This window comes from Cetorhinus maximus, chromosome 12 (genome assembly GCF_964194155.1).
Source record: "Cetorhinus maximus chromosome 12, sCetMax3.hap1.1, whole genome shotgun sequence".
Classification (NCBI taxonomy): domain Eukaryota; kingdom Metazoa; phylum Chordata; class Chondrichthyes; order Lamniformes; family Cetorhinidae; genus Cetorhinus; species Cetorhinus maximus.
The window spans coordinates 3,757,921-3,780,844 of record NC_135890.1 but is presented as its reverse complement, the minus strand read 5'-3'; the positions used below and the strand labels follow the sequence as shown (position 1 = coordinate 3,780,844).

The 22,924-nt window shown below is 45.6% G+C and overlaps 1 protein-coding gene across 1 annotated transcript in view; it reads right to left on the bottom strand.

Moving 5' to 3' along the window:
• grm3 (glutamate receptor, metabotropic 3) overlaps positions 1 to 22,924 on the bottom strand; it is a 191,305-nt gene that overhangs the window by 41,136 nt on the left and 127,245 nt on the right. Inside the window, exon 3 of the mRNA XM_078552902.1 lies at positions 16,906 to 17,764. Coding sequence (XP_078409028.1) covers positions 16,906 to 17,764 — 859 coding nt within the window. The remainder of the gene's footprint in view (positions 1 to 16,905; positions 17,765 to 22,924) is intronic.

The window sequence follows — 22,924 nt, the reverse complement described above, 5'->3', positions numbered from 1 at the left end:
CTGGCTACCGTTCTTCTATCAGGGGGAGCGATACCCGCCAGGATATATAGGCTGTTGGTGTTTGTTGGTTTTAAGTAACCTGTGATAAGTCGGCAGCTTGCATTCAGAATGGCATCCATCTTCTTAGCATGAGTAGATCTTTCCCATGCAGGGCAGGCGTATTTGGCAGTGGAATAGCAAAGAGCAAGTGCACAGGTTCGCAATGTTTTCGAGCTTGCTTCCCATTTTGTGTTAGTGAGCTTATTCAGGATGTTGTTTCATGCACTCGCTTTTGCCAGTGTGTAATGACCTCATATGACATTGGTTTTGAACAAATCTTCATCACCTCTGCTGGTTGCCACCTACCTTCTGTGGGATCCTGGATTCAAACTTGTTGTCCCAACTGTAAACTTGGCAATTCTGTACCTGCATTTTTATTGTGCACGTTGGCCATCTACTCTTGTAGTTTTAAAAGTTGCCCTCTAGTTTATGAGAAAGTAGAATGGTTAAGAGTTGGTAAATTGGTACACTCTGTTCTGCCAAACATAAGGTGTGCTGGAGACAGAATAGTTGCACTTAAAGATCTTGTAGATCTTGCTTGGCCTGTCTACATTTGAGAATTAGGAATTTCACATGAATCATTCGCTCAGCTAGGACATTAGATCTAGGGTAATGAGGGGAAGAAGTAGTGTGATTGATATTCCACTTCTCACAAATATCTTGAAGTCACTTACCAATAAATTGTGGATCGTTATCCATGATGATTTCTCTAGGCAAACCAAATAAACTGAAAAATCACAGTCCATACCCTTTTCTCTGTGTCTGCTTATGAAGTGGTCTATGGATTCTGTAGGGTGTTGTCGAAATTACATGAGTTATAGTCGATAAATACAGAAGTTTAACCTGATTCTGAAATGGTCTTCCAATGTAGTCCATATCTTTTGGAGATCCTTTGGCTCTTCTGCTGTTAATCCTGATGTGTTCAGCCTGTGTAGACCTTCATTCCCAATTGCTAGGTGAATTTTTATAGCTTGCTTGTCTGGTTCAGACAATCCTGAGTCAAGAAACCATAGCTCTGTATGCTGTTTAAAGTTTTTGAATTTAGATGGTAGGACATCAGAGCTGCGGAGTTGTGTGTGTGTGTGTGTGTGTGTGCTCTGCTCCAGACCGAAATGAAACTGAGGCTGGATCAAATGAAGCACTTCCCTCAAAGTGATGACATGCTGCTATCCCATAAAGACACATTAGATATATGATGTATATCTTTATTTTTACCTACCAGTTTCCTTCTTTTCCCCTTCCCTTCATTTCTCACTTCTCCTTTCCAAACCCCCTCTCCTCCCCATCCCCCTCCTTCTTTTCTTTCACCATCCCCTCTTCCATAACCTTTCTTCTTCAGATTCCCTTCCACTTTATTCTCCCCTATCCTTTACCTCATCAATGAGCAGTAAGTCAAATTAATTATGTCATTTCTGACATCCACTGAAAATCAGGTTTAAGTTCTTTACTTTTTCTACATTAAATTGCATCTGCCACATAACTGCCCATCCTGCTAGCTTTGCCCTTCTTCAATTTTTCTTCTTCCATTTGTCATAATTCCTACATTGGTGCTGTCAGAGCATTTCAAAGTTGGTCGTTCATTTCTTGGGTCCAACTCATTGAAGGTACGTAGCAAATAACAGCATAAATCCTTGCAGTGGGCGGAATTCTCCCTGAATTGCACTAAGTGCAGTAGTGGGTGTGGAAATCGGTATTTTTCCTGAAAGGCCGCAAAGGGTTTTCATGTTGTATTGTCCCTGTCCTGCCTCATTAATCATGTATCCATGTGAAACCTGCTGGATCGCTGGTGGACGGCCTCCATTTCGCCCGCCTCGGCATGACCTCCCCGCTTACTCACTCTAGGCGCCATATTTAAATGGCCACAGCATGCACAGTTCTCCAGGCTTACAGCCCAGGACAGCTCCACTGAAGAGATGGCCAAAACCTAAGAAGAGTGCTGTCCCCAGATTTGGCGATGCCTCACTTGATCACCTGCTGGACACTGTTGAGGGATGCTGCGATGTTCTCTACCCCTGTTCTGGACGCAGGAGGGGCAGCAACATCACCAATCTGTCTTGGGAGGCAATGGTAGTGGTGGTGGGCAAACTGACATCCAGGAGAGCATTCAGGACAAAGCAGTCCGCTTGATTGGCACCACATCCACAAAGAGTCACTCCCTCCACCACCGACGCACAGTAGCAGCAGTGTGTACCATCTACAAGATGTACCGCAGGAACTCACCAAGCCTCCTTTGGCAGCACCCTCCAAACCCATGACCACTACCATCTAGAAGGACAAGGGCGGCAGACACATGGGAACACTACCACCTTGAAGTTCCCCTCCAAGTCACTCACCATCCTGACTTGGAAATATATCGCCGTTCCTTCACTGTCGCTGGGTCAAAATCCTGGAACTCCCTTCCTAACAGGACTGTCGGTGTACCTACACCACATGGACTGCAGCGGTTCAAGAAGGCAGCTCACCACCACCTTCTCAAGAGCAGTTAGGGATGGGCAATAAATGCTGGCCCAGCCAGCGAAGCCCACATCCCGTGAATTAATAAAAAAGAAGCTGCCCAGAAGAGGTCGGCCATCCTGTGCAGAAAGAGGTTGATGATCTCATCCATTCTGCCAGGGTAAGTCAACCATCTCGTCACTCTCAACTCACACACTCAGAAGGCCATCATACAACCACAGGGATCTCACTCACTGCCAACTCAATGAACATTACCACTCACTCTCTCACACACCCTCACATCTCCATCTTGCCTTGTTCCCTCTGATGATCTTGTCCTCATTCTGACCATGTCTTCACTAACTACCCTCAAATGCCAGTTATCCTCCTCACCTGCCCTTCCATGAGTTATTCCTTACAACCTCTCCATTGGTCTTTATGCAGGACAAGTTAACGCACAATAAAAGGGAGAGGTGCCAGACTGAGGGTAGGGGGTGGTGTGCCTGAACTCAAGGTCCTCAGTGACTTCGAGAACAGAGCCATCTCTTGGCTGGAGACGATGTTGACCCCTCCTGCGGTGACGGTGAGGTTGGTGCCAAGCATCCACAGGAGGATCCTACACCAGATCATCCCTCTGTCAACGCTACCGTGAATGCACTGTTCTGTGTGTTACTCGCTGCCATGCACTAATAATCTCCACTTTCTCTCCAAGGAAGACCTGCCATCTGCCTCACACCCTCATGCAACTAGGGCCCTGGCTCCAGCGCCAAGAGCACCTCAGATGAAGACCCTGAGGACAGCACCTTAGAAGGCTCAACACAGCGCTCACCCACACCAGTCATTAACGCAGTGGCACACACTTTGGTGGGACCTAGATCTAGAGCAGGCTCAGCATCACAATCTGGTGAGCACAGCACACAATCTGGTCCACAGCAGGCGGAGGCAGGGACATCCGAGGTCGCTGGTATTTGGAGGACTTCTGGAGGCCACGATTCTGCTGAGCCCAAGTCAGATGACGAGCCTCCGAACTTGGTCCTAAATCAGTTGCTGGAACTGCAGGGACAAGCTCGGGAACGTCAGGAAGGAATGTCAGCTGCACTCCTCAGATTGCAAGGGACGATGGAGGAGTCCATCTGCCTTCAGTCTGAGGTGATCACGCCATAATGCCAATGCACTGAGGTCCACACTGGCAGGATGGCGTCCTCCATGGTGACCTTGGTCTAGGACACCAGTCCTGCGCTACTGCCTGGGCTGAACTCTATCACTGAAGCTATAGTTGGCCTCCAACAGTGTCAACACAAGAGGGGGACTGGGCAGCTCGATCTCACTCCAGCTGCCCCTTCTCCTAGAGGAGTCAGCCAGGGGCCCTCAGGAACATTAAGGAGGAGGACCAGCAGCTGAACACTCCAGGGCCATCCACCCAATTGACTCCAGGAATGTCCACTGACCCAACTCCCCTCTTCCTGTGACCCCATCAGCCCCAGCTCCACAGGCCGAGGAGGGTGCTCCTGCCTCCCAGCAGCAAACCTGAAGCAGGCCGGGCCCTCCAGGTCTCGACCCTACAGAGAACGCCCGCCAAGGTCATCACAGACAACAGGGCATATAGCAGGCTGCTCCCACCTCCGCTGTGGATGTTGGGGAAGCACCAAGATGTAGCAGTCGGGTTAGGAAAAGTAAGAAATATTAGGAGCACAATGGTGACACAGACAGTCACAACATGTATATAATGTGCACAACTGTAAATAGAATATGACCCATTCCACATTTCCTCTTGTGTTTGCCGCCTTTTTATCAAGAGCTGTGTTGCAGTCAGTCAGGTGACACACCATGGCTCCCCCCCGAATTACCGTGAATGTCGCTATCATGAGCATGTTGTATGTGCAGTCTGCTTACATTTCACCGCAGTGTCTGGCTGCTTTCATATCATTTCCCACATCAATGATACCTCCTCCATAATGTTATCTGTACTTGTGGAAGGAAGGTCATTCAAATGCTTTGCAGGGTGGTCTCATTTTCACTGTTGGCTGTGTGACATAGGGGCAGAGGTGTTATCCTGTAGCGTATGCATGATCGAAAGGTGAAGGTATAATGTAGAAGGACAAAAGTGTTAACACATGGAAAAGGGTGATATGTCCTGGAACTCCAAGCATTCTGTCACCTGCCAGGGCTTCCATACTATGAGGCTATACTGTAAGGAACTGTGTGTTCCTGTCTGGCAGCCGCACTTGCGACTTTCTGACTGTACAACTAATAAGCTGACCAATAAGTGGGAGCACCTTGCCACCTTAAGGCTAAGAGGCTCTGGCCCTCTCAGTCGAAATAGCGTCCTGGCGCTCAAACCCACAGGCCTGAACGTCCCTAACCGGGGTAGTTGTCTGTGTTAGGGCCACATGGCTCTCGTTCAATGTATGGATGCAGCACTGTGCATCTCTTCACCAGACCACTGGCCGTGGTCACAAATGCTAAATCCAAATAGTCACATGTGGTGGACTGTCGAGTGTGACTGGGAACCACCAGGTCGCACCTTCAGACAATGTTGATGGGAGAAATGGGTTCTGAGCAATAAAGTACTGAAGCTTAAGTGTGCTTTCTATTGAAACCTCCACGTGACCCTTAGGTCTTCATGGTGGCAGTGATTGTTCAATTTGCCAGGTCCAGCACTGCCTTTGAGGGCACAGTGTCTGCGTTAAAGAGGAGTGTGTTAATGGCTGGCATGCAATTGTTTGAATGTCGTCATCCTCAGGTGGTCCACATCCATAGTGCGGTGAGAAAAGTTGCACCATCCCTGAGTGGCAGTGTCGGATGTCAATGGGATTGTGAAGAAGGTGACAGGGAGGACTGGCTCATCTGTACCTGGACTGAGACCTGCCCAATCTCCTTCGCTACCTTGGCCAGAGTCTCACCCGTCAGTTGCACCATTGAAGTTACTCAGAGTGCGTAGTCACGTTGCTGGATATGGATCGCCTCAAGGAGCGTAGTCCGATTGAAGGCTGCCACCTGTGAGCCCACTCACAATAATGGATCAGCCCCTGTATCATGTAAGCTGCCATTGTGACTGGGAAGCTGCAGAGATGCTTGAAGAGTCAGCACTTTCGCACCTCTGATGGCAACATGCACCCCACCCCACCAAACAGTACCTCATCTCAGCGAGGAAGAAAACTCCCAAGGCTTCATCAACCTTCGAAGCATAACACCAAGGGGAACCTGATGTGGAACTACTGACTCTCACTTTGAAAAGGAGTCACAACGCTCCTGTTCATGTTGGTCCTTCATGAAGGTCACTCGTCTAAGAGGATGCTCACTCCATCTCGTCATCCTCCTCCTGGAATCTTGTGGCTATGAGGCCCTCGCGTGCATGCCTGCCTTGCCTAGCCTGTGCTATGGCCTCTTCATCTGCAGTGTTGGCTTCCTCGGACTCATCACTGTCATCCCCTTCGAGGCTTTCCTCATCAGAGAAGACGTGCAGCTCCCCCATCTCGTCATCCGGCAAGGGCCAGTTTGTGTAGTGTGCAGCAAACCATGATGATCCATGAGACCCTCTGGGGAGTGTTCTGGAGTGTTCCGCCAGATTTGTCCAGGCATCGGAATGGCATCTTCAGAATCCCTATGGTGTGCTCGACTAATGTCCAGGTAGCTGCGTGAACCTCGTTGTATCTTCTGTCAGCAAGGGTCTGAGGCCATCGCACGGGTGTCATCAACTACACCCTTTGCGGGCACCCTTTGTCCCGAGGAGGCAGCCCTGGGTCCTGTGTGATCCCTCAAAGATCTCTGGGATCTGCAATCTACTCAAAATATGAGTCGTGGACACTTCCTGGAAATCTGGTGCATACCTGGAGGATTTATTTGTTATGGTCGCCCACCAACTGTAGACTGAGTGAGTGGAAGCCTTTCCTGTTTATGTGCTGTAGCGCCTGCTGCCAAGGAGCTTTGATGGCCACATGAGTGCAGTTGATGGCACCCGTGGAAACTAGGAACTCTCTGCAAAGCCCGGCGCTCTGGCATCCTGTCTTGCTTGCTCTCTGTCAAAGTTGATGTAATTGTGGGCCTTGGAAGAAAGGGTGTCTGTGACCTTATTTGTGTGTGGATGCCTGAGAGATCCCACAGAGGCCCCCAGTCGAGGCCTGGAAGGAGCTAGTGGTGTAGAAATTGACTGTGGCCACTGGCAATGGATGTCCTCCGAGTCCACGTGGCACCAATTCGTGGCAAATGTGAGTTACCAGATTCCTGATGTGTGGAGGCGTCGGCGACACTGGTTCTCGGTCATCTGCAAATAAGATGGCGATGTCTGTACACCCTGGTTCTAGTGAGGCGCCTACGCATGACGTCTCTTCTCTCCATATACTCTGCATCCAGAGGGGGCCCTACTGGGCCTTGGTCTTGAGAGTTTAGTTCCTCCCTTTGGTGAGCCAGCCTCCCTCGTCAAAATCTTTTCCTTCTTCTCTCATTCCTGTCTGCAATTACGCAGACAGCAATGAATCCAGGCTCCATCTTCCTGGTGGCCTCCCCTCTGCACTGTCAATGAGAAACAGCCAAGAGTCAGGACTTGTCTGCAATACTAATCCTTCTGTCAATGACTCATGAGCGATTGTGGGTTCATGGCCCTGGTTCCCATGTTGCTAACTCGTCGCCACAGAAATGATCTACAATGTGGGGGGCATACCAAGGTGCCCTCCCTCCCCCTAATCATGAGCAACTGCTATGGGATTACTTTGGCCAGGTGCCTGGATGTGCTGCTTTCAGTCCAGGCGCTGGCATCCTCACACAGCACTGTGATACTACAGTGTCTGGAATATACATGAGCGTCAATTTTTAAACAGGTTATGCAATATGTTGAGGGCAGCCTGAGGCTAGTCTTCCGGGATCCGCCTGGCACCACTACTGCAACGCACTTCAAAAGCTTACCCAGGTGCCCAATTGCACTTAACTTCATCATCGCTCTGGAGAAATGCCATGCTGCGAGCAAAGGGTTAAACCCAAGAGATCGATTACTGCCACTTTGCACGATTGGTGTCACACGAATGCACATCAGTGCTTCACTTTGGTGATTTTCTACAATGTCATTGAGAGACCATTAATATCAAAAATGCAGCTCAGTTGGGTGGCCCTTTGATCGGGCCCCCTCCCCTCTCCAGTGCTGTCAGTTGGCGTCCAAGGTGCCTGCAGAGCCCCCAGCAACAGGGTTTGTTCTCATTATACTTTTAACCCGTGCAATGGAAGCAGGCAGGAAGATGGTGGTGCTGGTGAGCTCTCACTGCCAGACCAGCTTGGACCCTCCCTGTGCGAGTATGGAAACCACTCCCCCTCCAACTTTATCGGCAAGGAAGTGAATATTAATATTATTCTCCCTCATAGACCTCTCAGTTCTCCCCCTGTATCCCTTGTTCCCATTGTTCTTGTAGTGCATACCCTTTAGCTAGCCCATGGACATTCTGAGGCGGAGGTGCCTGTGCCCAGTGCCCACCTCAGCCCTCAACATTGTTAGGCAATTTGCACTGTTAAGCATGTACCCCCACACACACCCTGGGATTGCCCCCACTTCCCCAAGCAAGCCTGCACCCTGCAGCCATTGAAAAGACTTCACTGCCTCACCGCTGGTCAGGTGGGTTGAGACTTTTGTGTTAGCCCCCTGAAATCGATGTGGTTTCAGCGAAGCCTGGCACTGAATACCGCGAGCGCTGCCCGAAACAAGGTTGGCGAACGGTCCTCAAATTGAGGAGCAAAGTGCAGGTCGTCAGGTGAATGTCGCATTGTCACACAGGTTGGCATGGCCTCACGCTCCAGAGTAAGGGGACGATTCTGGCAATTACATGAAAATGATGTTCCCGACATTCACCATTAATGGCAGGAGTGACAACAACATAGAACCAATTTTTGCCATCTTGCAAGTTTTTAAATTCCCACAATTTGTATTTTTTTTAAAATTCACAGGATGTGCACTTCACTGGCTGGGTCAACATTTATTGCCCATCCTGAATTGCCCTTGAGGGGCTTACTAGGCCATTTCAGGGTCAACCACATAGCTGTGGGTCTGGGTCACATGTAGGCCAGACTAGATGAGGGCAGCAGATTTCATTAGTGAACCAGACAGGGTTTTACAACAGACTTTTAATGAATTCAAATTTCACCATCTGCTATAGAGGGATTTGAACCCCCAGTCTCCAGGAACATTATCCTGGGTGTCTAGAATACTAGTCCAGTGACAATACCACCATGCCACCACAGCAGTAATTAAAGCATGAAATAACTGCAGATTTATAAGACATTGGAGGAGCAAATCTTGGGAATTGGGCAGAGGGGGTGGGGGTGCAGGGTGAGATTAAATAAAAAGTAATAATGAGTAAAAGAGAAGGATTGCATGAAAAATAACAGTGAAATAAGAGGAAGAAAAATATTCTAAAACTATTTTGAACTTGGATATGAGAAAGAAGGAAGCTGGTAAGTAAAAATGAATAGTGGCTGAATAGGGAGGTCAAAGAAGTCTAAAGGCTAATAAGAATTGTTTTAAAAGGCACAAAAAAGATATACATAATATGTCTATCTACAGTGAGCTCTCTGAGTCAATATGTCAGTTGAGGATAACTACCTTGAATATTAGAAGATGTAATAGGAAATGGGAAAAAAAGACAGTTGCTATCAGCCAGAGGGATTCAAACATATATATTTAATTATGTAAGAAGCAGATGGGCTAGCAACAATCAGAAAAAAACTCTTTAAGGGATAAGCTGGACAGGAATATTATGCTGCAACAATAAACATGAAGTAACATTAATTAAAATCTTCACAAATGAAGACTGAAAAAATTGCAAATCCAGCCCCATTGAGTTTGGAATGTAATATCCCTGGGCATATTTGTGAGAAAGTGGTTGGAAAAGCTTTACCCCACTGTTTATGCATGAGTGAAGTGATGCCACCTTTGATGTTGCAAATTGTGATGATTTTATAAAAATATTGTTGTCTTGCCTGCATTTCAAGATGATGCTCCAATGGCTAAATTTTCTTGACTCTTTCTGTCCTCATCGCAGAAATAGCTTGATGTACAGAGAAAGGTTAAGGCAGAAACTGTGCATGTATATTAACGTTAGCAAATAAGTATAAAGGATCCAGGCCTGTACTTTAACACACCAGCAAGACTGAAAGGATTAGGAAGATAGATGTAGTGGATCAAAAAAAAATGTCTAGGACCTGCCAAGGTTTTTTTTGAATTTTAGGTTTAATGATACTCAACCAGAACCCTTTCCCGCTTGTAGTCAATTGTTAATTTTAATAATCATTATTTATAAACTTTATTAATAAAATCTATACATTGATAAAAAAATAAATTAGATATACTGTGTCAGGCTTTTATATGATTCCCTATTACGGACATATTGACAATGATTTTTATTAAATTAGCACAGAACTAGGTTATACACCTAACAGGATTACACTACAAAAGCGTATATATTTAACATTCAGGAGCTCATCCAGGGTTACTTACAATATCTGACCACTAGGGATGATTGTGCAGATAAAGTTCTTCTACATAACCAAGTCCACATTGAATAACATCACTAACTTAATACTTCTGAGAGGTAGAATCATTTTGCTGCATCCACTTAATATTTAATAATAAGAAAATGCAATGCCAGCATAAAAGTTTGAATGAAAATAAAGATTGATACCATAGTTTTATAGAATTTAAAACTATCAAGAAATGATTTAGGAGCCTGCAATATACGGATTAATTGTCAACTTTGGTATAGCATATTTTGTTATGCCTTTGAAAATTCTGTATGGTCTTGTGCTGAATTTTTAAAATGGATTTTTAAATGTTAATCTGTCTCCATTTCCAACACCTCCTTCCATCATTTGAATCATGACATTTTCTGTAAATTCATGATTAGAACGAGTCTATACAATATATTTCTCTTTGAACGAACCCTGCATAAATATAATATAATAGATAAGTGATTGTCAGCTACAAAATATTGCTTCAATTTATTTCTGTCTTAAATAACTGGCAGCTATTTTCTTTGACGGCAATTGTAGTTATCCCAAGGTGTGACATGTAGGTTATGAAGGTTGAAAAGAGGAGCAAAGATGACGAGCTACATCAAGAAGCCAACTAACACCATGCCTGGGAGTTGAAAACCTGTGGATTGTAGCAGGAAATGTACATGCCGGCAGGTAAAGAGATTCGCAATTGTGTAGAGCTGGCAAGGAATGAATAGGAATGGTTTTGCAACTGTGAATATTCAGGAAGGGGGCAGAGTAGGTAAGATGGTATACTCAGCAACTTTGAGAAAGTCCACAGAAAAAGAGAGAAACAAGTTTTAGTGATGTCAATAAAATAATCCGTGAAATGTAACTGAAGAAAAGATGCTGTTGCTTAGGACAACATAAATTGGGTCTTTTGTTGCTAGATGGGCTGTTGCTGGAAATAGGTGGCAGAGTGTAGATTTAATAAGCAACAATGATGGTATTGATGGTGGTGCCAATGTATTTGAAGGCATATCTTACACTGGATCTACACAATAGATATATTTTAAACAAAGTTGACAGTTTTGTTTGGTGCAGTTCAACAAGGATTTGAACAAGCAATTGAAGATAAAATGTAGATTGCTTTCTGAGAGGATTGTATCCGAAAATCTGTTTAAAATTTAGCTCCATACTTATTAATCAGGATTAGCAATCATGGCTGAAATAAACTTTTAATGTGCCACACACAACAGAATGGCATTTCCCATAGAGGCTGTGTTAAGTCCCTTTAATTCTCACTGCTACTGCCATCAACTGAATGCAAGATGATAAAAGACTACTTGAAATGTCGTGGGAAGATCGAGGTATGTATAGCTGGCTTGACAGATATTGACAACAGCTTTCAAAATGTATTCAGCTTGGATTGTGTCAGACTACATTAAGCATTTCAATCCAGTAATTAAAAAAAGCATTTCTCTTGTAACATTTTGGACCCTTTGAAATAATGGCAGCAAATCTTGTAATAAGTAATTCTCTTGGTTTCTACTTGTACCTTGGAAAAATTCCAATCGTTTGTGTTTTGAATTTCATGGTTCCTTTGCTTCTCAGTGCCACTGTGGTATGCGGACTCTCTCTCTGAGTTTGGATGTTAAATGTTCCCGGGCACCTTGCTAGCCAGCAGCTTATTTCAAGGTTGCATTTGTACTTCTAAGTCAAGGGCTGTGACCCATGGTGCAGCAGACCACCAAGGTTGAAATGGGTAGGAACAAGATTGAAGCAAATCAAGAATGACTGAATAGCTGACACCAAGATTAAATTTTAAGAAGTTATAGATTGTAAGAGGATGGAAGATTGAAAGAATTAAGAAGCTGCACAATTCAGAGGTCACGAGAAGAATAAGCGAGACAGTGTGACAAATTTCTATTTCAACTGTGAGGATTTGACAAGGTTGCAATCCTTACTCTCATAATTATGAATATCTCATGTGACTTATAAAGCTTTTAGCTATGCATTCATTTGAATGTTGAAACCTGCTTTTCTGAAAGTAATCCAGCCAAATGGATCTTCTCTCAGCACCCACTAGGTCTTGCAATACCTAATAATTACTTTAACTCTTTGACTGCTGATCACTATTTTCAAAATGCTGACGCCATTTGTACGAAAACCTTAGTTTTTGGAAATACCTAATATAAATGTCCAAAAGTTACACCAGGTTTTTAGTGCTTAATCAATGTTACTATCACATCTCAAATGGTACTGCATCGTCTTTGCGAACACAAGCTGAACTAATTACCTTGATGGTGGCTATTACTGGCAGTGCTGGAAGATGAGAAGAGGGAATAACATGTTTGACACTTCAAACAGCGAAAATTCAGGATCTCTGATTGCCCACATGGGTAATCGGGTTGTTGGTGAGAAGAGGCTGAGTAGCAAAATGCGTCCCTTTAGGGCAGGCAGGAAAACTGGAAAATGAACCAAGTTAGGCTGTTGTGGAATATGTTGTGACAGGCAGTCACATAGGAGTAACGGCACAAGCCTAAACTCAGGTCCTGTCCTCTCAACCTGGAATAGTCTGGGCCTTGAGGACACTCAGAAAGGAAGAGGAAATAACAGGACAAAGAGGAGAACAATATCCTGTAACATTTTCTTTAAAAAACGGTTCAAAAAAACAGTTCAACTGCTGATCTTTCCTGAACAATAAGTGGTTACATTTGGTGAAGTTTATGTTTGTACTGGATTGTTAGCATAAGGTGTGCAGCACTCGCTCTAACACTGGGGCTTCTGCCTTCATCACAGTTTATCACATTTATGACATGATAATTTGAGTAATTTGTTCAAAAGCAGAAAAACAATGAAGTTAGCACAAAAAATATAAACTGACATATCAATATTATGTTTTTAGTTAAGAGATATGCCATTAACCACTTAGCTTGGGGATTGGCTTTGATCTCTTATCTTCTTTTGACAGAAAGGTCTCATAAGCCAGGTTAAAACCAGATAGCAACAGCATTATATCACCATAGAAACCAGAAATTCTGACATCCAAAATATCATTATGAGGTAAGCTGCAAAGGAAGTGGCGACTTGAGAATCACCAAAGATGGCAACAACAGATTGAGGTAATCACCATTTTTGTGTGCGATATAGTTATAAATTTTTTAATGCCTGACACAGTTTTATCTGACCTTTATTGATGCTCCTGATCCTGATCTGGATACTGTCACAAACAATCTTTAACACAAAACTCATGCTTTGCTCAATCTGTCTGCTGCCATCATTAATACTATCGAACTGGCTGTTTTCTCAGGTGTAAAACTCGCATCCAATGACGATTTGTAAGTAAAGGTTGCAGGGTGGAGAGAGTCACAAGATCCACAGTTTTATAAAATTGCATCACAGTAGTTCTCACTAATCTGTCGAATTGTTGTCTTACAATAATACCTCCATCCTAAGGTCCGTAGAATTGGTCAGCTGGCCCTCCCTCATTGACAGTGTTTTTTCAGTGTTTTTGGTGCTCATCGCTCACGGACTACATGCTAATGAGGTCTGACCGCCAATTGGGTCCTCTGGCTGGTGCGATCTGGAAGGCACCTTTATTTTTCTGCCTTCCAATTGTCATCAGAGAATTGTGTTAAAGCCTCATTGAATTTAAGCCATTCACCTACTCCACTAGCAGAAGGAGCAAGATTCTTGTCTCCAGTGAACAGCTGGAGAACTGACATATCGGAAACAGGAGGCTGCTTTAAATCACTGACAGATGGTCAAAGAAAGTCCTCTTGGTGTCCTGAGACACAACCCTGTATACTTACAATCTGATTCAAAATGACCTCTAGAAATGGTCCCCCAAGGCTGCAGATCTTCACTCACGTTGAATGGATTGCCTTACCTGGTTACCTCAGGTATGAAGATATTCCTGGTGCTGACGCCTCCTCATGGATGTTGTGCATTGATGAGAAATTCTCTCAAACATTAGTGCAAAACATTGCGATGATCTATACTGCTATAGCAACCGTTTACCACACATCTCCAGAAAGGCTGCACAGAATCTTCATTTGAGTTTAAAAACAGAAAATACTGGAAAAACTCAGCAGGTCTGGCAGCATCTGTGGAGAGAGAAACAGAGTTGACAGTTGGAATTTTCTGTGCCCGCTGGCATTGGGCATGCTCGGCAGCATGAGCAGCCAATATGGCGAGGAGGTCAAAAATTGGTTTCACAACATCGTAAAACCAGTTTGTGATCGTCCACTCAGTCCATCGATGGCAGGTCACGTTCCCTGCCATTGGACGTTGGGATCCTCATTGTAATAGATCTGCATATCATTATAAGGCCAGCCCGCTGGACTCATCCCTCCACCTTGGACTGTCCGCCCATGTTGGCCTGATTGCACGCTGACATGTTTCACAGCGGCACATAAGCGACGTGCACCTGGTGAGCTGCACTTCACTCAGGACTTTGAGGTTTGTTTGCCTTCCTGGCTTTGGGCAGCACTAGCAGTCATCAGCGCCAGGCTTCGCAGACAGCACCACATCGCTTTTAGGGGGGGGTCACGGGCAGGTCTCTATCTACCAGACAAGCTATAAGGTGGGGGAGGCTTTGTATGGCTGCAGAGCCAGGGCTTGCTTGGGGAAGGGGGAGAAGTGGCCTCAGGCAAGGGAAGGGGCTGCAGGGCGAGGGCTGTACTGGGGAAGGAGGGTATCCCAGGGTGTGTGTGTGTGGGCACATGTTGATCTGTGCAAGTGGCCTCAATATGGTGAGGGCTGAGGGGGCAGTCTCCAGAGGAGATGAGACCAGATAGAGATGTGAGGGTGTGTGTGAGAGAGAGAGTGGTGATGTCCCTTGAGCTGGCAGTGAGTGAGATGCCAGTGAACGTGTGATGGGCTTGAGTGTGTGAGTTTAGAGTGATGAGATGGTTGCCTTACCCTGGCTGCACGGATGTGATCATTCATCCTCTATCTACACTGGATGGTCAACCTCTTCAGTGCAACATTGGCACCGATCACCACTGCCATCGCCTCCCAAGCCGGAGTGATAATGTTGCTGCCCATTCTGCGGCCAGAGAGTGGGTAGAGGCCATCGTGGCGGGCCTCCACAGCATCTAAAAGGCGCTCGAGGGATGCGTCACTGAACCTGAGGGCTGCAGGCTTCTTGCCTTTCATGGCCATGTCTTATTTGCAGCAGTCGTGGGCTGGAACCACAGAGAAGTATCTGCGCGGCTGCACTTTAAATGTGGCGCCTGGTGTGATGAAGCTGCGAGGTGATGGCGTGGTGGGCGAACTGGAGCCCGCCCACAATGGAAACCGCGTATTTCCCAGGAATGCATAATTAACGTGGCGGGTTTGGGATGATACAGCTTGAGAAACTGCCATTGTTTCTGTCGTTTTACTCGCCTTTTACCACACTTAGTGCAAATCTGGGACGATTCTGCCCGATGCTTCGAGTCCAATATGACTCTGTCCAATATGAGCGCTGGACTCGAAATGTTAACTCTGTTTCTCTCTCCACAGATGCTTCCAGACCTGCCAAGGTTTTCCGGTGCTTTCTGTTTTTATTTCAGATTTCCAGCATCCACAGTTTTTCGCTTTTATTTCATTTGAGCTTGTTGCTCACTGAGCATCCTCTGTTTTATGTCAGAACCCAAGAGATCATTATTCACATATTCTGAAGCCAGGGATTGATATTTCTTGAGCCTCTGCTAATCTATATCAGGTTCTACTTCCAAACCTTCATCTGCTGGATTCCTCCCTTCTCCATGTCGCACGGTGAATCAATTCCTCGTTTAAACTGTTTGTATATTTGCACCATAATATCGAGCAATGAAAAATTTTAGACAGGTGAGATATAAAATATGCTTACTCAGTGTCAACTGCTCTCAAAAACTGTGAACGTACACAGACATCTAAGATCCTTGCCTACCATAATATACCTTAAACCCAAAAAATTAAGCTTATTTTGCCTGTTAGCTAATAACTGAATATTTAAAAGCAAAATACTGCAGATGCTGGAAATCTGAAATGAAAACAGAAAATGCTGGAAAATCCCAGCAGCTCGGGCAGCATGTGTGGGGGCAGAAACAGAATTAATGTTTCAGGTTGTGACCTTTCATCGGGTCATGACCTGAAACATTAACACTGAACATTAAAATGGGTCTATTTCTGTGAAACGTGAACCAATGGCAGTTTATGTGCCTTAAACAAAAAGTAAATTTTATGCATTTTATTACCATTATACTTGATTTGTATCCTCATTCCATTATGATATTTCAGCTCATATTTTTCTGTATATTTTACACTGTATCCTTCAATGGAGCAAGTTTTCTCTGCATGTCATATATTGCCGGGTGCTGAAAGCTCAGTCTTTCATATTGTTTACCAGTTCCTGGACAGCTCAGGAATAAGCGAGTAGCAACATAGATAGAAAATAAACACCCCTTTCAACAATAACAGCAGAATTTCTTAAGAATTAAAGATGGGAGGAGTGTAGAATGAGCTGCTGATTCTCTATTAGCCCAATTTGTGTTACTGACAAAGACCAATTCCATCCCCTCTGCTCCTTTAGCTTCATGTTGATTTATATTTTGTGGATAGGGATCTAGTCGTACATTTACATTTTAAAACACTAGCTACTTCATGAATGACCCTCCCTCTGTCATAATACCAGAAGTGGGGATGTTCAAAATGATTGCAGTGCTCAGTTCCATTCACAACTCCTCAGATAATGATACAGTCCATGCTGGTAAGTGACAAGTAACATTCTTGCCACACAAGTGCCAAAAATGGCCATCTCCTACAAAAGATAATCTAACCAATTCCCCTTGATATACAATGGCAATGCCTAGGACATTGGGAGCTCTTGTTCATTGATGACAGTGAAACAATATCTAGAGCATAATAAAGGTAAAACAATCCAAAAAGCATAATAATGATATACCCTGCTCTCATTTATGCCATTCACAGTGACACAGATAAGGTTCTTACCACTGAAGTTAATTTTGATTAAGTATTCTTTGTATAACTTCTTTCCATCCAGTGGCATAATGGCATCACAGAGTCTGGTAGTATTTGGGCACAATATCCGTTGCATCCTGTGTAAGGCATGTGCCATTGAGTACACTGCATTGACAACAAACATTATCTTTGTCTCTTGCTCATAGTTGGAGTTGTTGATTGAGAGTCGTCTGTCACACAACTTTTGACGTGATCGACTGCTTTGTAGCATGCACTGAAATTTCTGTTGCCAGAATGCTTTAAACCATGGGTTGCGTTTGTTGGTGTGAGGGTGGAGGCTTTGAAAGTACTTATCAAATTGCTTAATGGGGTAAGATGCAAGCTCTAAGGTTATCGCACCATTGGCAATCTGCTCATTTCCCTTAACGACAATTTCTTGCGCTCCCCATCCATCACTGGCAATCCAGGTGAAGCCAGAAACATTCAGTCGGCTGGCTGCAGCGAGAAGCTCTCTGGCATCATCGCCTCGTGTGAAAAGCACAACAATCTTCGCATTGGCTTTGTTGAGCAGTTCTTGTATAACGCCATCATAGGACTTCTTTGTGGTGGAGCGGCCAACTTTCTCCGAAGTAGCAATGCAAATATTTCGAAGCCGTGCCTCATGCTCAAAGGCTTCGATTCCGGTCTCTCCATAATCACCTTCTGAAGCGATGGTCGACACATAAGTCCAATTGAAGAACTGCAAAATTTCTGCCATAGCCTTTGCCTGATAAAAGTCAGGAGGTACCGTTCTGGCAAAGTAATCATAGCGGCTTTTATCACTGAGTTTTGCACTTGTTGAAGCATAGCTGATCTGTGGAATCTGGAACAGTCTAAGCAAATTTGCTACCTGTGGATAATGTTAAATATATATTAAATACAAATCATTGATGAGATGATTATTTTAATGATGTTCAATAACCAAGAATAACCAGCATTTATATAGCAACTTTAACATTATAAATCTCCAAGACGCTTCACAAGGACTTGGGAATGATTGTCAGGTCAAAGGAGGGAACATTGGGAGTGGTTACGAACAGTTTGGTCAAAGAGGTTGGTTTTAAGAAGGCCCTTAAAGGAGAAAAGGGAGTTGTAGAAGTGGAGGGGTTTAAGGAAGGAACTCTAGGATTTGAGGTCCAGACAACTGCAGGCATGGTTCGCAATGGTGGAACTAAAATGGGTGACAACGTAAGAATTGACAGAAACAGGGGGAGTGGCATTTGTTTGCTGTGGTGGGCATTGTGGGCTAGCTGCTCACCCAGTCGCGTTAACAAAAAGCTTGAACCAAACCATCTTGGTGGTTGGGTCTCATTAGCATTTGGCTGAGGGCTGTGATCACCAAATGGGAACTCATGAGACGCTTTGGCCATTGGGGAGATAAGTAAATAGGCCAGCTCCAACGCTGAGCTGATCAATGGTACAGATTGAGAGGAGGCGGGTGGAAGAGGATGGTTGGGTGTGTGGTAGATAACATTGGTGAGCAGTACTCCTGGTCTTCCTGACTGGCTAAATGAAAGTAAATATTTTCTGGATGTTCTTGGAGCAGCTTGTTGTCACAAGTCCTTTAAGGTTTGGCCATGACATGCCTTCTAGCCCCTAAAAATTGTGCAAGGGTTCAACGATACAGGATAAAAATATTTAAACGGGGTTCATGCAGGAGGACTGACTGCCGATTTCAAAGCCCACCCACCAATCACACCATTGTTGTCAGGCTGCAGATCATCATCAGGTAAATGCAGATATGAGTACCTCTGCCTGCAACATTAGATGTGGAGTGCAAGTGGGTGGTGCTGTGTGTGTGTCTGGTGCAGCCTCACCAGCAGGGCCTCATTCCTTCTCCTCTTCTTCCAGGAAGCAAAGGTAGGGTGAGAATTCCCAAGAAATGTTGTTCCCTGTTGGGGGAGGTGAGGGGTTGGTGAAACATGCAAAGCAGCCCCACATTTTATGGCAGAAAGAAACATGGAAAAGTAATTGGGAGGAGCAAAGAAAAACACAAAACAAACATTTCCAAAATTAGTGGGAGTGGGGGAGTGGCGGGGAAGAAAAGGACTCTGCAAAGCATTAACTTGTGCCTGTGTTTAGTTCTTTAACTTGGCTTTCACATTTTCTCCAGTGCCTTACACGCATGGATGCCCATCGTATATGTAGGTGTGAATACCCATCGTATACAGGTGTGGATGCCCATTGTATATGTAGGTGTGAATACCCATCGTATACAGGTGTGGATGCCCATCGTATATGTAGGTGTGAATACCCATCGTATACAGGTGTGGATGCCCATCGTATATGTAGGTGTGAATACCCATCACATACAGATGTGGATGCCCATTGTATACAGGTGTGGATGCCCATTGTATATGTAGGTGTGAATACCCATCATATACAGATGTGGATGCCCATTGTATACAGGTGTGGATGCCCATTGTATATGTAGGTGTGAATACCCATCATATACAGATGTGGATGCCCATTGTATACAGGTGTGGATGCCCATTGTATATGTAGGTGTGAATACCCATCATATACAGGTGTGGATGCCCATTGTATACATGTGTGGATGCTCATTGTATATGTAGGTGTGAATACCCATCATATACAGGTGTGGATGCCCATTGTATACAGGTGTGGATGCCCATTGTATACAGGTGTGGATGCCCATTGTATATGTAGGTGTGATTATCAGTCACCATAATGACAGGACATAGAACATCACCATACAACCACCTTCCATTTTAATAAATTGACGCAGTTTGGGGATGGCAAGATTTTCATTTATTTATATAGCACGTCACACAACCAATGAAATACTTCTGAAGTGTAGTTGCTGTTGTAATGTAGGAAACATAGCAGCCAAGTGATGCACAGCAAGATCCCATGAATAGTAATGTGATAATGATCAGATAATCTGTTTTTGAGTTGTTGATTGAAGGAGAAATGTAGGCCGGAATGCTGGGAATAACTCCCTGCCCTTCTTTGAATAATTCCATGGGATCTTTTACATCCACCTAAGAGAGGGCAGATGGACCTTCTTTTTACCGTCTCATCTGAAAGATGGCACCTCAGACAGTGCAGCACTCCTTTAGTACTGCACAGGAGAGATAGCCTTAATTTTGGTGTTCAAGTGTCAGCAGCAGGACTTTAACCTCGGACTCAGAGATGTGAATGTTACCCACAGTTGGCATTTTAAACTGGCAGCTTCCATTGACTGCGGGAAATGATGAGGAGAAGTGGATGAAGATACAGCGTAAAGGATCTTCACACCCTCGCTACATTCACTTTCCACCTGAAAACCGTGCAGCAAAAGAGAAATCCAGACTCCAATATCTGAGAAGACAAATTACCTCTCAACCTCCGTGAATATTGTACTAATAAATTTTGACGGGAGTGAGTTAACTTGTACATGACATTAGAGTTTTGTATGTCTCCATCCTAGATTTTTACCTATCGCAGTTCTTCATCTTTCTGGAGCAAGAGGTGGAATTATCTGGTCCCACCATTAGCAGGGAGCTTGGTGGGGGGCAGGGAAACTTAATTTGGTGGGAGTCCAAAAATCAGTTTCCCGACTGATTCCCGGGATGAACTCCTGCAATTATATTTTCAGGCCTTTAGAGGTGGGTCAAGCTTTCCTGATAAACAATGTTGGGAGCTCTTTTGTGTTCATTAGCATGTCATGCATGCTCATTAAAGGGCCAGCTCACCAGAATTAAGCCCCCCCCCTCCAAATTAAGATCCTTGCCAGTCGGAAATTAGAACCTTCACATTTATGACTGTACAGAAGTGGCATGTGCCTGGTGAGCTTGAATTCTTTTTGAAGTGATTAGCCGCTGCTTTGGCCTTCTTGGCCAAAAGTCAGCCTCTTGACTGAGATCGGCTGCTGTTAGGTACAGAATGTATGGCAGCTCCAGCCTGCTCCGGCTGCATTTGATGGGGGTCGATGTCAAGGAGGAACTCCAAGAGGTGAAGAGCCAGCAAGCCTCGCTCTTTGCCGCAGAGGCCTCCAAGATCATCTTACGGTCCAGAGTCCGCTCCATGGAGCAGGATGAGACGTGCTCACGTTTCTTCTTCCAAAAGGTACACAGAGAGAGCTCTGTGATCAGCAGCCTGGAGGAAGAAGACGGCTCAGTAAAGTCATCGCAGTCCGACATTTTGAGGATCAGCAAATCCTTTTATGTCGGATTGTATGACGTGAAGCCCATAGACAGCATGGCCTCCCAGTCCTTCCTGTCCTCTATCACGGAGGTCTTAGACGACAGTACACGGGAGAGCCTGGAAAAACCGCTAACTCCTGATGAACTGACTAAGGCCCTTGAGTCCTTCGAGAAGAGTAAAATTCCCGGAAGCGATGACTTGCTGGCGGAGTTGTATTCGGCTCTGTGGGACTTGATCGGCCCAGACCTGCTAGAAGTGTACGAGAGTATGCTCCTGGCCGGTAGTATGTCAGAATCCATGAGGAAAGGCATCATCACCCTCATCTACAAGCACAAGGGGGAAAGGGAGGAGATTAGAAATTGGCGACCCATTTCACTGTTGAACGTGGACTATAAGATTCTGTCCAAGGTCATCGCCAACCGGGTCAAATCCGCTCTGGAATTGGTGATCCACCCTGACCAGACCTGCTCTGTGCCAGGCAGGAAGATCTCTGACAGCCTGGCGCTGCTCAGGGATACGATTGCCTATGTGCAGGACAGGGGTGTGGACACCTGTCTCATCAGCCTGGATCAGGAGAAGGCCTTTGACAGAATATCGCACACCTACATGGTGGATGTGCTCTCCAAAATGGGGTTTGGGGAGGGAATTCGCAGTTGGATCCAACTGCTCTACACTAACATCAGTAGTGCAGTCTCAATCAATGGGTGGGAATCAGAAAGCTTTCCTATTAAATCTGGAGTCAGGCAGGGCTGCCCTCTCTCCCCTGTCCTGTTTGTGTGTTGCATAGAACACTTTGCTGACTCCATCAGGAAGGATCCGGGCATAAGAGGAGTGACGATCCCAGGCAGTGGAGGCACTCCGGTCAAAGCCTCCCTGTACATGGACGATGTCGCCGTCTTCTGCTCGGATCCGCTGTCGGTGCGCAGACCGATCCACATCTGCGACCAGTTCAAACTGGCCTCGGGAGCCAAGGTAAATCGTGGGAAGAGCGAGGCCGTGTTCTTTGGGAACTGGGCTGACCGATTCTTTGCCCCCTTCACCGTCAGGGCTGACGACCTGAAGGTGCTGGGGATATGGTTCAGAGGGACCGGGGCATGCGTTAGAAACTGGAAGGAGCGAGTGTCTATGGTGAAAAGGAAACTGGGCATGTGGGAGCGACGCTCCCTCTCTATTGCGGGTAAGAACCTGGTCATCAGGTGTGAGGCACTCTCGCTGTTGCTGTACATGGCGCAGGACTGGCCCATTCCAAACTCCTGCATGATGGCGATCACCCGAGCCATCTTTCGCTTTATCTGGAGGTCGAAAATGTATCGTGTCCGCAGGGACGCGATGTACAAGCCTCTAGATAAGGGGGGAAAAAACATGCCCAACATCACCCTCATACTGATGGCCACCTTTGTGTGCGGCTGTATCAAGCTGTGCGTAGACCCTTGGTATGCAAACACCAAGGGTCACTACGTGCTGAGGTTCTACCTGTCCCCGGTGTTGCGAAGGATGGGTCTGGCCACGCTGCCGCGGAACGCTCCAAGTCGTTGGACCGTGCCGTACCACCTGTCCCTGGTGGAAAAATTTATGCAGAGAAACACCTTTGACCACAAGTCCATCAGGCAGTGGCCGGCATGTAACGTCTTAGAGGCCCTGAGGGAAATGGAAAGGGTGGATCCTGTGGGATGGTTTCCCGAGCAGACTGTCAAAGTCATTTAGCAGAATGCCTCTTCGCCAGAACATTCCAACAAGCACCAAGATGTAGCTTGGCTGGTGGTGAGAAAGGCCCTCCCCGTCAGATCCTTCCAACACGCCAGGAGTCTCACCCCCTCTGCACGTTGCCCTCGAGGTGGCTGTGGTGGGGACGAGACCGTTG